Below are 16,828 nucleotides of genomic sequence, written 5' to 3' on the forward strand. Positions count from 1 at the left end.
CAAACCAATGATAGATCAAAAGCTGTCAATTCAACTGGTGAACAAGCAAACAAAAACCCCCTTCAAAACACTTAACATTTTATTTAATTGTATAAGTGGTTTCAACCCTCTTCCCCACAACTGTATTCTAAATGCTGCTAATATAGACATCTGTAAAGTAACTTCTGGTAGATAAGTAACTTCTAAAACAGATGTAAAACATCAACACTAAACTGACCACAATATATTAATTTGTTATTTCAGAACATTTAAAGATAAATACAAATGTTTTAGGCTGAGCTGCACAAAGAAAACATAAAACCAGCTCTAACTAACTAGTGACTATGCTAGCTTGCAGAATGGTGTCTGCAAACAGATTTGGTGCAGAGATGTAGGGAGTGTAGAAGTGATTCAATGTGACATGTGCATGCAACCCTGCAGCTGTAGGAGAGTCAGCCTCTTGTGCATAGTAGCTCACCAGATGTGAGTCTGTCACTTCAAATGTCGCCGCATTCAGCGGCACTATCCTCGTGGTAAATGCTTATAAACAGAAAGATTTCACTGTGGTGCCAGTTGTGACTTTAGCCCCACCAGCCCTATGTGACATAAGCAGAATAAATGAACAAGGTGAGGGTTTAGGCTACTATGATAACTGTAATCATGCTAACTTGTGGTTACAAAATCATGTGCAACATCTGAGACAGGAAGTGAGAGGACTAAGTATAGAGTGAATGCCAGTTTGCATGTTTTTAAAGAGGGAGACAGAAGTTTTGCAGCACCAATAGTGGGATGTAAGCAGAGGAAGTGAGTGTTTTTGTTCAAGGGGCAAAAAAACACAACAAAAAGCAGCTCCTGGACAAGTTGTAGTCCAGATGTCTGCAGATGTGTGGCCCTTCATGGACCAGCTACTTGATAACACATAAAAAAGCAGAGTAAGTCCCCTGAGCTCCACATACCAACTTCTACATCTTACACAGTAAATTAAGCTTCTGTAACTTACATTGTAGCTTTCTTAGCTGGTGAGATTCGCATTTCTCTGAAATGGTTCAAAGTATGCTTCTGGAAACCTGCAAGGCACCTGTTATTTTGTGTCTGTGGTGACATTTGATACTGGCCAAGCAATCGCACTTTAGGTGGCAAAGAAAGATCACCATCGAAGACAGAAACGTCTTACCATACCCAAACTGTTAAATCTCCTTCGCATCCCACGTTGGGCAATTTATAGCTGTGTTAAAGTAGCTCAATTGTGAATTTGTCTGAGTTTCAAAGGTGTGTGACAGGATGTGGTTAAAGAGCTGCAGCACCAAACTGAAGAAGCAAAACTCCACAGTTGAGTTAACTGAGCTGATGGGCTTAAAGCATAAATACACTAATATAGTGTTGGAATAAAACATAAGCTTCAACTGACCTGATTCCTCTTTGCTGAACTTTGTAATTATTGTTTGTAAAACAGGTCAGTAGCTATAAAGTATTATAATTTTTAAAAATGTGCTTGTTTGCAACTTCGACATGGGCTGTGAACACTTCTGTTCTCTGTTCACACGAGGTTTAAGACAGAGGCATGTGTAGTGACTTAAAGCCATTTAAAGTGATACCATCAGGATGTTTACTGTGTGCACTTCTATTTTATACTCTCTACCATGTCACAAACTGCCCCAAATGTCAAACAGTCATAAAACTATTATGTCCAGGCCAGTGGATCATACCAGGAAGTACAATGATCTGTGAAAAGTAAAGTCAAAGTTGATAACTCATTAGCAAAAGCACAAATGTTTGGAAATTCAGACAGCATCTCTGAGGAATGTGCATAGTGTTCCTATAGCGGATGCACAGTAAAGTGGCTAAATGCCTGGATCGATATATTGATTTTTCAAAAAGCCTTACAGCTGTTTTAACATTTGTGACCATGTCATATACACACACAAACTCTCAGGAAGTTTAATGTATTCCGCAGCTATGTAGAAGTTATAACAGCTTGTTGAGAAACAAGGCATCTGAGGCCATGGCATTCAGATTTGGTCTAGTTTAATCTCCCCTTAATTAATATGGATAAGCTCTGGTTGTGTGTTTGTTTGTGTGTGTGTGTGTGTGTGTGTGTGTGTGTGTGTGTGTGTGTGTGTGTGTGTGTGTGTGTGTGTGGTGTGTGTGTGTGTGTGTGTGTTTTTGAGTGTACAGCTCAAAGTGGGTCTGAGGAAGCTGTCAAGACAAAGCAGGGTTTAAGTTTTTGCGCTGTAATTTCCGACCTCTGCTATTTATGACAATGTCTCTCTTCCTTTTTTCTCTGTTTCTAGTGGGCTGTTTCCACGTCACGCTGTGCACCCCTGCAGAGGAATCTGCATTTACATAGAGTAACATACAAGCCTCACCTCTTTCTGCACATATATCGAGCACTATTAAAACATTTACCACTTAAATGCTTAAACGGCTAAAAACAAAAAAAAGGGAATGAATGAAGTCTGCATCAAATGAATGTGCGTAACAATTATATTATATACAAGCCCCCAAAACTATAATTATAAGTGTGCTTAAAAAAAGAAAAGATCCATGACTGGATTTTTATTATCCCTGTCTTTTCTGCATACCTACAGCAACAGCTTTAGAGCTCATTCTAACCAGAAACAGGAAATGAAATCTGGTTGTTTTCATTTTCATAGACTTTTGCTGATAGCAACAAAAGTTTGTAATAACAGCACAGCCATTTTTAAGGTATTATCAGTGGCCCTACCATAGTGCAGGAACATTACAGCTTTTGTACAAAGACATAGCAGGAGGTAAAAGTGATACTGCAGCATGTCCTATCATGTTAGGCATGCAGTTTACATAATCACTACACCAAGGTGAGGCTGTAGTCTTCTTAGGGTACATAGTTATGTAATTATATCCAGCACAAACCTCCACAGTTAAAAGGAATAAAGGAGAGCTTTAAACTCTGACCTTTAGGGTCAAATGATTTAACAGTAAATTAACTTCTTACTAGCTTCAAAGAATAATGCAAAAAATGGATATAGTACAAATCCGTATTATCTTGACAAGAGGTAACTATCATATTAACATGTGCCTTTGACTCCATATGTCTCATATTACAAAGAGAAAACATAGCAAGTATGACCTAGTTTTGTCAATGGAGTAATGTTTGGGGATTTTTGCTTAGAAAAATCTGTTGTCAGGGGTATCACAAAAATAAATAAACAAACACAGCAAATGCATGAGTTATTTTAAAGTATCGAATGATCATTTTAGAAGGTTAGAAAAGGCAGTTTAAAACAGATATGTGTTAAAATATAGTTACATGGCAGGAAGTGCAAGAGGAAAGTTCCCCATTAAGTAACCACAGATTTTGAAGAACGACTCAAAAGAACATAATGCAGCTTCTGCAGGCACAGTACAGGTACATACAGTTTTCATTCTAATGTTGTATGTGGAGTCGGCATCTGCCAAGGAGTGAGAAACACTGAGAAATGAATTTCCTACATGTCTGGCAATATGCAAAGCACCTCCATCAGGTCTGCAAAAGACTGTGGCAGACTTACTATTCCACTGTAATGTTCTGAACAGGCAAGCCCATTAATAAATTATGGTAAGTCGCACACACTGACCCTCTTGAGACATCTGGTGCTACCCATCAAGCCAGCCTGAGAGCATGGCACAGCTGCGTCTGCTCCTGCATTATCGCTAAAAGGAGAACAGGAGGTGTCCAGCTGAGGTCAATACTTGCATTTACCTCATCCTGCTAATCAAATTGAGGTGCATGGGTGAAAGTGTCTCCCAGACAGCTTGAATTCCCCAGGGTCTGTCTGTCTAGTTGTACTGGGTTCAACCTCACTTAACATCAGTTCATTGTTTATTCTATATGCAGCCATCATTTTAGGGGGAACACCTGCACCTAAGATCGTCTGTCTGCAAGTAAAAGGAGATTTCTGTCAGGTCGCAAAACAAACAGTGCCATTAAATTACAGCTGCAGCAACAAAATATCAGAGGTGGAAGTTTCTTTGACTAAATGTTTGAGTTTCTTAAGCTACTAGTTGGAATGTGACCATCAGCAATACCTCCTAGATTTGTTGTATTAGGTTTCTACTCATGCAAGGTGATACTTTATGCACAAGCTCAGTATTAAGTTTCAAATTTATCACACTAGCCCTGCGAATAATAGGTTCTCTAATCAGAACTCTACACAGCCTGTCAAAATGATTTCTCAAGATCGCTTCGTTTACTGCAGGGGGAAGTAACAGTTCCCTTCCTGAACCGTGGCAGAACTTCACAAGTTATCAGATTTGATGAGTTTTAGAGAGACCACACTATAAAGTAAGCAGCTAATTAAGCTATTTTAAAAGGAAGCAAATGTTTGTTTTTAAACATGACTCATATATAGACTCTGGCCAAATCTGGACCACAGTGCTCAAAGATGTATTAACTCAAACGCTAGACTACATTAGCGCTGTGGCAGCGGCCCATTTCTACAGCAGTTAGTATTGTCTGCAGTGCATTCATTGCTCATGGCATCTTCCACTCAAGGCAGGATGTGGTTGTGTACACACATCACTTTCAAAATAACTCTTCAACAGCCTTGTCTCTCCTTTTATAGTAAAGGCCGTGCTTATTGCACCATAGCCCACAGTGAGGGACTCACTGGATGAAATGTGCGTGCCCACATAGAAGCAGCTGATTTTCTCTAAAAGTGGCACGTATCTTACAGGCAGAGGGTCAAACAGGGGTTTGTTATGCCCTGTACTAACAGCACTAAAAACTTCTAATGAGAGGGGAGTGCTGGCCTGAGAGGTTTTTAGGAAGTGGGGAGGTGCACTTCCTGAAAATCACCGATGCTGAAACAAGGTTCTGCATTGCATGAAGCAAGATTACAGAACCACTTTTAAAACACTAAGAGACAAACACATAAACAAAGACAATATGTAAAAATAATTCAGGTCTTTATTTTCTGTGCATGATCTAACACATGCGTTTGAAATGATCAAATTAATGATATGCTGCAGAGATGGTCCTGTTATTAGTAAGAGGGAAAGATGAAACTCCTGATCAACCGATAACTGTCCCTTTTTTTTAAACTGCCTTAACTTTGTATAATGCATCTTATTTCATTCCAAATCATATACAAACAGAGACTTTAGGTAATGGTTAAAAAACAAAGGAACACAGATAATGCATTTTAACTTTCTGATTACAACAGTAGACATAGGAACTTGTCATCTTTTTTCAGTTCCTGCTTCTTTATATTAGTAACTGGCTCCACCTTCTGGTAAAACATGTTTACCTGAAGAAAGGTTTCAATTTTATATCCTATAAATAATATTGTCTATACTTGTAATTTTTTTTTAAAAAGGAAAAAAAATAGTCAGTGTTTGCAGGCCTTATAGTAGTTTAGTATAATTTCAATAGCATAAATGCGCTGTTATTATGTAACAGCGTGGTGTGTTTTATTTACCAAACACAAATGAAGCATTTTATGTGTTTTTGTTTTTTCTCTCTCTCCTGTGTTTTTCATGATAAATATATTCACATCCAGCTTTTCAGAGAAGTGTTTAAAATTTCAGCCCCTAAACTTCCACTAGATTAATTTGGTGTCTTGGGCTAAACCTCAGAGTTTTTGCCAAGACAGGTGAGGGCGCTGTTGTCACGGAAATGCCCGCTTTATCAAATTAAACACAGAGTCAACAGAACAGCACCAAAGAAATAGCACTAATGTCCTGTATAGCACGCATGACCTACATGCCTGACATGTGAGTCACATTTAGAGTCACATTTCACACCACAAATGAAAGGCAGTGTGTGTGAGAGTGTGTGTTATTGGACAAGGTCTAATCATTAACTACTGTATCCATTGGAGCAAACTGCCAGGTCTTCTACTCTAAGCAGTCAGTTACAGATTGTAACTGATCATCCATCAAGCTTATTCATCATACTTGGACTGAACTTTGTGGAATTGATCACAATCAGGGGACGCCATCAGTGTGCCAAATTTCAAGCCTTTTTTTTCCCCTATACAGCAATAAAGAAGAAGACTGTTGAAGAAGAAGAAGAAGAAGAAGAAGAATGACAAATGATGAGGAATGATGAAGAATATGTATGAAAAACTGTACTGGTTCCTATCCAGCATTGCTACTTGGCCTCTTGTTAATCTTGCGTATCCTCTACTCTGTAATGGATTGTTGTTTACATAGATATGTCTATGTTAAACAGCCACGCTTACCACGAATGTTTATTATTTTCATAATAAATCTATGCAACAACTGGAGAGTCCAGACTGAATTTATTTTACCCTTCTCTCTATGCAAGCTAAACGAGCTATAACATCTATTTAGCAAGCTGAAACGTTTCTCCCTCCTGACATGAGTACCAAATGTCTGGAAAAATAATCACAGGCTTCTATTGTTCGACCACAGTATTTAACTGCACACTTCCTTCTCATCTGAAAGCTATTTCCATTGCAATTTTCAAATCATGTTAAACCTCTTTCCCCGATGTGACTCTGAGCAAAAATCTAAAGTGTAAATAAAGCAGATTTTGGATTTACAAGAAAAACAAACCCCCTCAAATGAATTTCAACAACAAATGTAAACTAAAGCCTGAAGCTCCAAAAGGAACAAGACCTTTTCATTTCCAAGCAAGCAGACGAGCAGGACCAGATGTTAGAGCGTACCCTGAGAGTGTGCAAACTCATTAAACACTTTTATGGCTGAACTTGAAATAAACGTGTGTGAGAGAGCAAAGCTTTATGTGCTACCTGAGAGCAAGACACCAAAGGGTACAGAGCTGCTAAGCACAAGCCTGTGCATGTCTGAGTTTGACAGTTATTTGATACAGTTGATTATTAAATAAAACAGAATCATAAAAAGCAGCTAATGCACGTAAAATTCATCAAGGAAAAGAAAAATAAAGTTCATTTGATTTTCTTTTTTTTTTCATTTGAGCTTCTGCAGGGTTTGAGTAAAGAAAGGATTACCCCTTAACATTTTCCCCACCCCCCTTACAAACCCACTCCTACCTCCAGAAGTCACCACCTCATCCGTCTCAGTCCAGTGTCATTTCACAGTGACAGCCAACCTCTGGAATTTCAGTGTAGAAGAAAGAGAAGCAAATCATAGGGCACAGAGTATAGCAACAGCATTGAAAAGAGTATGACAGAGATATTTTTTCCCTAGAGGAGATTTTGACTTTGCACTCTGGAAATACATGAAATCCGGTGTGTCTTGTGAAAAACTGAGACTTGTTTCTGTCTAGGCAATTTAATGAGCGTAATCCCCTGGGAGGAATAGTCAGAACGCAGAGCAACCAAAGTCAGCCCCGTGGGAAACAAGGCGTTACGGCTGCTCACTGTGACAGACATGCAGCCACTTACTTTGGTCGGTGCTCTTTTTCTCCTGCTCCACATCGCTGCTGGTAGCACAGACGCCTATAGGTAAGTCAATCAAGTCGAGCAACAGGCCGTGTGATGTTGTATGGTGTGCTTCTACTCTGAAAAATCTGCAGCAGGTGAAAACTTTGCTAAGTCTAGATTCAAAAATAAGTCAAAGTATGATGTCAGACAGATGTTTACGTACCAAAGAATTCCAATCACATTTCAGGAAGGCTGAATTCCAAAAATAACACAGCAATGTTAATTATAGTATCAGATAATATACAATTCAACCTGCTTCCTCTTAAAAAAGGTGGGATCTCTAACACCTGGAATATTAGTTTCTCCACACACTGTTATTTTAAGTGGGGCTTAAGGAATAACACAAATCCCTCTATTTTGCAGTATATAATATACATAAACCTTTAACAGTCGAAACTGTTATTTTGAAAATATGTACACACAACCTTGCCCCTGCTAACAGAAGACTAAGAGAGTGCAACTTCTAAATATGGCACAGCAACTGTTAATAACTGAAGAGCACCTGTCTCTCTTAGGAGACCGTCTCCTGTGGGCTATTCTGGTTGATTTCTCTAAAGACACGGATTCCTCTTGTCCTGCCTGGGATTTTAGTGTTTGGCTGTCAGCCTAAAAGCAAAGCTAACGATGCTGAAAGGTGCAGTCAGATTTTAACGCAAGATTCTGCTATTTTTGGAATCACTTGCTCAACTAAGTTATGGTAGAAATGTTAATCGAATTTACAAGTTAAAATGTACACATGCAATGTAATCTATATGTACCACAGGTTATTTTGAGCACACCGCTGACTCTTTAACCACAAGTCAGAATAACCTTCCAGTTGATATGCATCAGCCTCCAGAAACAAGACAAAGATCAAAGCCGATTTTTAAAAGGAGGAAATATAGTGTGAGGGTGCCAGTGTCTGATTAGTATGTTTTTCTCCATCTGTAGCCTACATCCTGTCAGCTGGCTGTTGCACCATGGGGAGCCCAGCTTCTAGTGCTAAGCAAGCCTTGTGAGGAGACACTTTATTTAGGTTGCTTGTTGTTTGGACCATAATTAAAAGTGGATGCCAGAATGCCTGCAATTGAGACATCTCAGTTAGTGTGTGTGGGCCTAATTAAACATGATTCTATAATAACCTAAATTCATAATCAGTGGGGGTTTTATTTTTCATTTTATTTTTTTGCATTCTGACATGGGATTTTGTTTAAAGGCTTAATTTGCTTTGGATGTTCTGTGCACTCATCAGGGTGGGTTGTAAATAATACACACACACACACACACACACACACACATATATATATATATATATATATATATATATATATATATATACATATATATATATATATATATACATATATATCTTACCTTTGACTTCTCTTTTTCCTCTGCAAAGGCACTACAGGCAAGTCCTTACTGGAAACCAACCAGGTGTGTGTCGCTATGGTAGGAGACTGGAGTGTTGCTATGGCTGGAGGAAAAACAGTAAAGGGCAGTGTGAGGGTAAGAACAGTATGCATTCAAAGGCCAGTTTATAATCAGTAAGATAAAAATCATTAAGGCACTTAAAAAGCAAGCCGGCTGAGACATTTAAACTAACACGAAAAGCTTTCTCAATAAACAAATATTTAGAGAGAACGAGCTTTACTGCCAAAAAACTGTATCCTGACTATTGTTAGTCTTTTCATGGGGGATATTTTTCTAACCCGCAAAAATGTGGAGGAAATTACATTCTAGATTTAAAAACCTTGCCTGTATAATAGAAATTTGTGGTTTTGACTGCAATCCATCATTTTCCACCACTGATATTTCTGGTGGTATTTTCTTCATCTTAAATGTTTTACCAGCCCAGTGTGAGCACGGGTGCAAGCACGGAGAGTGCGTTGGCCCCAACAAATGCAAGTGTTTTCCAGGATACTCCGGAAAGACATGTAATCAAGGTGGGTATTTGAGGTCATTAAATAATGTCTGGAAAGCAAACTGGGTACACAGACTAATTTATGGAAGGATTCACTTTTCCAGAAAGAAAATGTTTATCTGCTCGATTGATTGATTTACAAAAAGTAAAGATCTTTCTTATTCTTAGACCTGAATGAGTGTGGCCTGAAACCTCGTCCATGTGAGCATCGCTGCATGAACACCTATGGGAGTTACAAATGCTACTGTCTCAACGGATACACCTTAATGGCCGACGGATCCTGTGCCAGTGAGTCCCAATGTGGATACATACACTGAGTGGAAATGCAGAGAACAGCTGCATATCAGGATGCATATCTGATAATTTGTGTTATTTGTGTTTGGACATGTAGATTCTAGGACCTGTGCACTTGCTCACTGTCAGTATGGCTGTGAGGAAGTACAAGGAGAGATTCAATGCCTCTGCCCATCTGCAGGGCTGCAACTGGGGCAGGATGGAAGAACTTGTGTAGGTGAGCGGTAACAGATCATACGTGCAGAAAAATTAATGTTTTAAGAAGTTAGTCTTATGCAAACAATGTGTTATATAGGGCAGTGGTATATAGGGCAACAGCCTTTATATGAAATAAGAAACACAGAGACTCTTTCTATGTCACACAGATTGAAGGTAACTGCATACTAGACACATTGTGTGAGGATTATATTACATGGTTTTGGCATGTTTTGCTTGTAAATCAACTGAATGCAATTTAGTTATATATCTTCCAACAAAACTGCTTGAGCTGTGGCTGCACCAGTCTGTCATGATCACACAGGGGAGGTCATATACAAGTTCAGCGGCATTAAATTTCACGACTGCCACGAATGCAACACATTCAGAAACAGATTTACAACAAAAACATACTTTTCATCCAAAAAGCAGCCAAATTCTATTTTTACCACATGTACTGTACAAAAAATGAATTCTGATGAGACACATTTATCCTGATTGTATTCAATGTGACATTCCATATACTTTATAGACTCCAACTGGCTTTAGGTCCACACTTTTAGTTGCTAACCACAAATATAGTAGAAACATTTTAAGCCATAGCAGTAAAACACAATCATTTGTCAAATGTAAGCAAAAGCAGAATAGAATTGCAAATAATTTGCAGAATGTTTTGACTGTACGTCTATGCCCTATATTTGATTAAACATAGGGTATTAAAAAATCAAATGTAAAACATTTTGCTTTTAGTTCAATTTTGCACACTCGCCTGAATTTTGGGGAATGAGGTTTTACATTAATTACTATTACAATTTAAAATAAAAACCTTCTTGTGCATATGTCCTGTTATGTTGAGCTGCTTGCTGAGCTCCTAATCAAACACAATTCAGCAATGCTACAAGGCTTTGAGAGTTCCTATTTATGATTATCAAAATGATAAAGCCCCAAAAACAGTAACTAAATCTATAGAAATAACTGGTAACACACCCCTGGCAAAGCAAATAGCAAAGAGGAAGTGTTATTGACCAGAAGGTACTGGATATGACTGCATGTGAAAAGGTTTTCGAAGGACTCTATGCAGCTTTGAAAAACTAAGTATGCCCCATTATTAAGTGGCTTTTTTCATATGATTTTAGCAATCTCTCACATCATTGTGGAGAAATTTGCTTCTCTTCTTTGCAATGTTGCTTCTGTTTTTGCACTGATCTCTTAAGATCACTCAAAATTTCATGTAGATTGACTTTAAATGGGCCATTGCAACACGTTGATTCTTTTCTGTTTCAGCCGTTTTGTTGTAGATTTGTTGCTGTGCTAAGGATCACTGTCCCGTTGCATGACCCAGTTTTAGCTAACCTTTAGCTGTCGGCAGATGCCCTCACCTTTGACTCTAGAATACTTTGGTATACAGTGGAGTTCATGGTCAACTCAATGATTGCCTTTTGCCCAGGACAAATGATTGCAAAAAATCCCAAGTCATCACCCCTCCACCATTGTGCTTAGCAGTTGGTATGGAGTCTTTGAGCTTGTATGCTATGGTTAGGTTTCACCAAAAATAGCACTATGCATTATAACCAAATATGTTCACTTTTGTCTGATCTGTCCAAATAAGATTATTCCAGATGTCTTGTGGTTTGTTTTAAACCTAAACTGTGCTGCCATGTTCTTTTTAGAGAGAAGGTGTTTTTTCTTGGCAGCCATCCCAAACAAGCCATATCTATTCAGTATTTTTCTAATTTTAATGTTATAAACTTTAACATTTAACATGCTCAGTGAGACCTGTAGCTCTTGGGTGTTTTGCAGTTTCTCCTACATTGAACCATCTGATCTTGGGGTAAATTTGCTTGAACATCCACTCTTAAGAAAACAGTGGCATTCTGTTAACACACACCTGAATGGTCCAGACCAGCAAACTGCTAAACCATCTGCTTTTATATCAGTGGTCACATTTAGTGATGAACAATTAATTAAGTGCATTTGATTAACAGCCTTTGGCTGCTAGTTACCCTCTTGATTTTTATGGAATCGGTAAGGGTGTACTTAGTTTTTTCACAAGACTACAGAACTCTTGATAATTATAAAAAAAAACATGGGCTCTTTATTTTTTCTCCTGCTTTGTTTCTCTTTAGATATTGATGAGTGTGTAACTGGGAAGAACCTCTGCCCATACAACAGACAATGTGTGAACACCTTTGGCAGCTACTACTGCAAGTGCCAGGAAGGCTACGATCTGAAATATGTCAACGGCAAATATGACTGTGTAGGTAAGGTATACATGATCATTAAGGGGAGTCATCTCCTCACTTCAATTCCTAAAGGTACAAATAGGCTTCTTCCAATTCCAGACCTTGATGAGTGTGCAGCCGGCACCCACAAGTGCAGCCACCACGCTGTCTGTGTGAACACTCAAGGATCCTACAGGTGCAGGTGCAAGTCTGGCTTCAGAGGCAATGGCTTTGAATGCTCTGGTGAGATCCGAGATTCGCTGCAGAGAATTACGAATAAAATAATTTTAGCAAAGCCTTTCATTTCTACTGAGATTTGTCAAATTAAGGCATTCACGCTTGATTTAAAAAACAGACGAGGGTAATCAGTCAGGTAGGTCAGGAGAAGTTTTACAGCCACATATTTCATTTGGACTCTTTAAACATCTGCAAACAGCAGTCCTGCCAAGGCTAGTTTCCTGCCTTCAGACTCCCCTCCTCTTCACAGATGTTAACACCAGAGAGGCACAGATTGAAAACACACCTGTGTAAATACGACACTGCATTGTAGCTAGCCAACTGAAAAAGGAGAAATAAAGATGTACTCTTTGAACCAGACCCAGATAATAACAGGTGAAATCTCATGCAGCCAAATAACAAAAAAAGAGGTCAGGGCTTTCTGCGTAAATGAAAATGCCTTTATTTTCTGTAGTTAAGCCGTTTTATCAGAGTTCGTGGGATGGAGAAAAAGGCAGTGCAGATGATTCCCTGAATGGTGAGATTGTATAGAATCCAAGACTCTGTTTCTGCTATTCACTCCCTGCCCTGCAACCCCATTCACTCATCCCTTCCTCTTGTCTATATATAAGAGCACCTCCCCCACCTCTCTCCCCTGCTCATGGCTGAAAATGTATGTCCATAGCACCCGCAGTCTGAGACCTTAAATCCTCAGCATGGCCTTATACAGTAAATTGCTTGAGCATTTAAGAAACTAATTTAAGCTGTGCCCGCTTATGTCTTATCTGCATGCAGTAGGAGGATCTGTTGTCTTAGCATGTTAATTTGTTATAGCTCTGCTCCTGTGGAAAGCATATTATCAATGGCCTGGTAAGTCACTGCAGGGAAATAATAAATAAGAACTGCATCTGCAAAATACATGACAAACAAGAAAGACATCTGAAGTCAAATACTATGTTTGTCAGTCATGATTGCAGAGCCATATGTCTATTCTGATTCCTCTTCCTGCCTGCAGCCATCCCAGACTCCCAGGTGAAGCCTAGGATTCTGGGAGGTAAACTGACCGACGAGGACATCAAAAATGTAATCCTCGAACCAGTCGCAACGCCACCTCCCAACATCCCCCTGCAACCTTTTGACTATGACGGGGAGGTCTATGTTGGCACTATGACTAAAGGAACGCAAGAGGAGGGATTTCCTGAGGAAGAAGAGGAAGAGGTGGAAGAGGAAGACAACCAGCTCAATCCAAGAGGAGACGTTTTCAGTAAGGGGCATATTGTTTGGCAGCGCTATGATAAATGAGTTCCACTATTCTGGGTGGTCTGCAAAGTAAGTAGTAACCATAAACAGACTAAACAAACTCAGTGTGATTCAAAAGAGACTGTCCCCTCATGTTTACATGACATCTGAATGTAATTATGGATTTTCAGCTGAAATAACTGTCTGAAAGGGCAGCTCTGGATTAAGGCCTTGACCAAAGAAGAAAAGGGGGTGTTGCTTCAGATCTGCTGTTAACCTCAAGCCCAGAGTTATCCCAGTCTCACTGACTTATCTATAAAGGATCAAAGGCACTATGATGATTATACTGGTATAAATAAAATAAAATGTCAACCTATTTTTTTTCTCAAAATCCTTGAATTCTTACTTACTCTGCTATATTAAACTATTGGTCACAACAGACTGAATGTAAATTCCCAATAATAACCCAGCACTGTAAAATCAAGACTTACCAGCTTACATTTAAAACCTTCAAAACCCCATGAATGAGGTTGTCTTTCACTGATAATCTTGAATTTTATGGAAAGATCAGAGGCTGTGTAAGAACTCAGAAAGCAAGAGGAGACAGGCCCCAAGACATCCATCACCTCCAGGGAGGAATGTTAGTCTGCTGGCATGTGAGAGCCCAAGGATACAACTCATCCTGGGCCTGCTTCCCCATCCCTCAGGTGGAGGGGGAGGCGGGATGGGAATTTACAAAGCCCCTAAACCTTTTATTATGTTTTCCCCAAAACAGCTGTTGTGCAAACAGACTTGCCTCCTTGTAGGAAGGTCTGTCATCAGCACTCTAGACTTCTCTAAAACAGGCCTACTCTGACTGAGCAGCTTCAATAATCCCAGCTGTCACTCATCAGACTGTCTGTGGCTGCATTTCATGGGGGTGATTTGCTGCTAGAGCTTTAAATTGCTTGGAGGGGATATATGCTAAAGTTGTAGCTCCATTTTATGGTATGAGTGACAGCAGGGCAGGTCTTTACCTGTTGGTTAAAAACCCCTTTCTACCTGTCATCTTGAAAAATCTCTTTGCTGTATTATTTATGCATTAAGTTCTTTCCATTGCATATTTTTTAAGAGTAGTATCAGAGTTCCGTCAGTTTTTGCACTCATTATCTTAGTCTAGTTCGAGTCTAATACAAAATCCATCAGGAAATCACGCGATCAGCTAAAGTTGAAAGGTATAATCTAAATGAATTTAGGATTTAGAGCAAAACTTTTGAACCAATGAATACCAGTTTAACTTAGGCATGCCTAATAGCTGAAAGCTTAAATGTGTATATTAAGATGAATTCACTCCATTTTTTTAATTTAATCTCTAAACACAGTATCAGAGGACTTTGAGTCAGTGTTCGGACCAGCCACAGAAGTCAAAGAGATCCACATAGCGCCAGCTCAAGAAGGTAATCAAAAAGTGTGTTCATGTTTCATTGTTCCCAGAAAGTTGATTCTGTTCGTCACATTGCGTTTTCATTGAGAGAAAAGTTTTGTCACTAATTCAAGTGACTTCTTTAGTCTCAAGACCAAAGTCCTCCAGATGAACAGAATTAATTTTCTGGGATTTCCTTACCTGGATGATTTAGCATATATTAAGACGTGTTATTGTTGTATAATCGCTACTCAGCTAATTTAAAAATGTGTTCCTAACATTTACTTTCTAGAGTATTTCATGGATTGCAACTTTGACAAAGGGGCGTGCGAATGGATCCAAGACAAGTCTGATGACATGGACTGGAGTGTAGCATACCATGACAATGGTAACGACGTGATGAATGTTACTTTTTCAAAGGAGAGGTATTCATTTTTGTGCATTCAGATACTGTAACTTACATCAGCTACAAACCTTCTCAGGTGGTGAGTACTACATGGCTTTGAGTGGGCTTGTAGGGGAGCAAGAGGATGTGGCCAGGTTGAAACTGCTTCTTGGTGACCGGTCCCAGTATGGCAGCCTCTGCCTTACCTTTGACTACCGTGTGGTTGGCCCTGATGTGGGCACGCTCAGGGTACTGCTGGACAACAATGTTTACCCAGTATGGGAGCAGAGTCAGAGCAGGGAGCAGGGCTGGCAGACTGAGTTTCTCACAGTGGCCTGGAAGGAGAAGGCCCCAGAGTCTGTAAGTCATTTACACACATTATAGAACATTATATTTAAAATCTTCTTCAATACTTGTGGCTAGCTATGATGGGATCTTGGCCTAAAAAGTAAATTCCTTTGATGTTCTGAAAAGGCAGCCATCACATTACTAATTTACTACTCAGATAACAACCTAAATGTACAACTGCATGTCGGTTTGTGTTTCAGGTTATCTTTGAAGTTCAGCGCGGGAAAGGTCTTGGAGGTGAGATTGGGCTGGACACTGTTGTGCTGACATCAGGAACGTGTCAAGAGGATCCAGTCTTTTAAGAACATATGCCTTGACATTTATCCATGTTATGGTGTGTTTCTTGTGAATTTTTCCCCATTATTCCCTCAGTGCAGACACACAGTCTACAGGGAACAATACATAAACTAAGTGCAGAGAAATTCATGTCATCACAAAGCTGCTACATAGAAGCACCCTGCTATAGTTTTTTTTGTGATTTTCAAAATCATCTTTTATGGTACAGATAACTCAGATCTCAGGAAAAGGTGAAAATGCTAACTTTATTAGTCTGGTCCAACAGTATTGTGCTTAAACCATTGTTATGTTTGCAACAATGCATTTCTGAAGTTAATAGTTAAAAAGTTAATAGTCCACAATATGTAATGTGAATTGTTAGGTTAATTATATCTGCAATTTTAATTGATCAACGTTTTTGAAGGCTGTTTAGTTTAAACAATTAAAAAAAAACTATCAGTGCATACAATTGTGTAAGATTTGCTGTATTATTATACCATGTTATTACATTAAATGTTTTTTTCTAACTTCCTATCATTTATTTTTTCCCATGTACAGATTCCATAATGATGATTATTTTACAGTACCAAATGTTCAAAAGGTTTTGAGCTGCAACTAATTTCTTTACAGTTTGCTTCAGACTCTGGCTACTTTTTTAAAACAAATTTTAAGTCCAGACCTTGTACCTAACCATTTTTAATCAGTTACAAAAACACACCATCTACTCCCATATATTTAGTTACATCTATGAAACTGACAACGCTAACACGGATTAACGAGCATACAATATAATTTTAACAAAGTTATTCCCAAAGAACTATTATCACAAAATCCGGCATAACCCAGCAGGGGGTGCAGTGTCCTTAAAAAAATGCACATTTTCCTAGTAAAATATAAAGAAACGAGAGCCCCAAACTCCTATTATCTACTGCAGGTTTCTACAAACTGGGTAAAAGTGTGGTAACAGATGACAGCTAC

At 38.9% G+C, this 16,828-nt stretch overlaps 1 protein-coding gene across 4 annotated transcripts; it reads left to right on the top strand.

The window, feature by feature from the left end:
• Nucleotides 1-6,989: 6,989 nt before the first annotated feature.
• On the top strand, nt 6,990-16,357 carry egfl6 (EGF-like-domain, multiple 6). Of its 4 annotated transcripts, XM_040005306.1 has the most exons (14): nt 6,990-7,108; nt 7,214-7,391; nt 8,752-8,858; nt 9,203-9,295; nt 9,442-9,561; nt 9,665-9,784; nt 11,889-12,023; nt 12,105-12,227; nt 12,676-12,738; nt 13,216-13,464; nt 14,801-14,875; nt 15,134-15,229; nt 15,324-15,586; nt 15,775-16,357. In XM_040005306.1, the coding sequence occupies exons 2-14, from the start codon at nt 7,318-7,320 to the stop codon at nt 15,874-15,876; spliced, it is 1,620 nt and encodes a 539-aa protein (XP_039861240.1). In that variant the 5' UTR covers nt 6,990-7,108; nt 7,214-7,317; the 3' UTR covers nt 15,877-16,357. The 4 variants fall into 4 exon arrangements, with proteins under 4 accessions (XP_039861240.1, XP_039861239.1, XP_039861241.1 ...); XM_040005305.1 differs by having other exon boundaries at nt 6,991-7,391; XM_040005307.1 differs by lacking the exon at nt 12,676-12,738 and having other exon boundaries at nt 6,991-7,391.
• Nucleotides 16,358-16,828: the final 471 nt, after the last annotated feature.

This window comes from Simochromis diagramma, unplaced genomic scaffold (assembly GCF_900408965.1).
Source record: "Simochromis diagramma unplaced genomic scaffold, fSimDia1.1 OVJJ01000501.1, whole genome shotgun sequence".
Lineage (NCBI taxonomy): Eukaryota > Metazoa > Chordata > Actinopteri > Cichliformes > Cichlidae > Simochromis > Simochromis diagramma.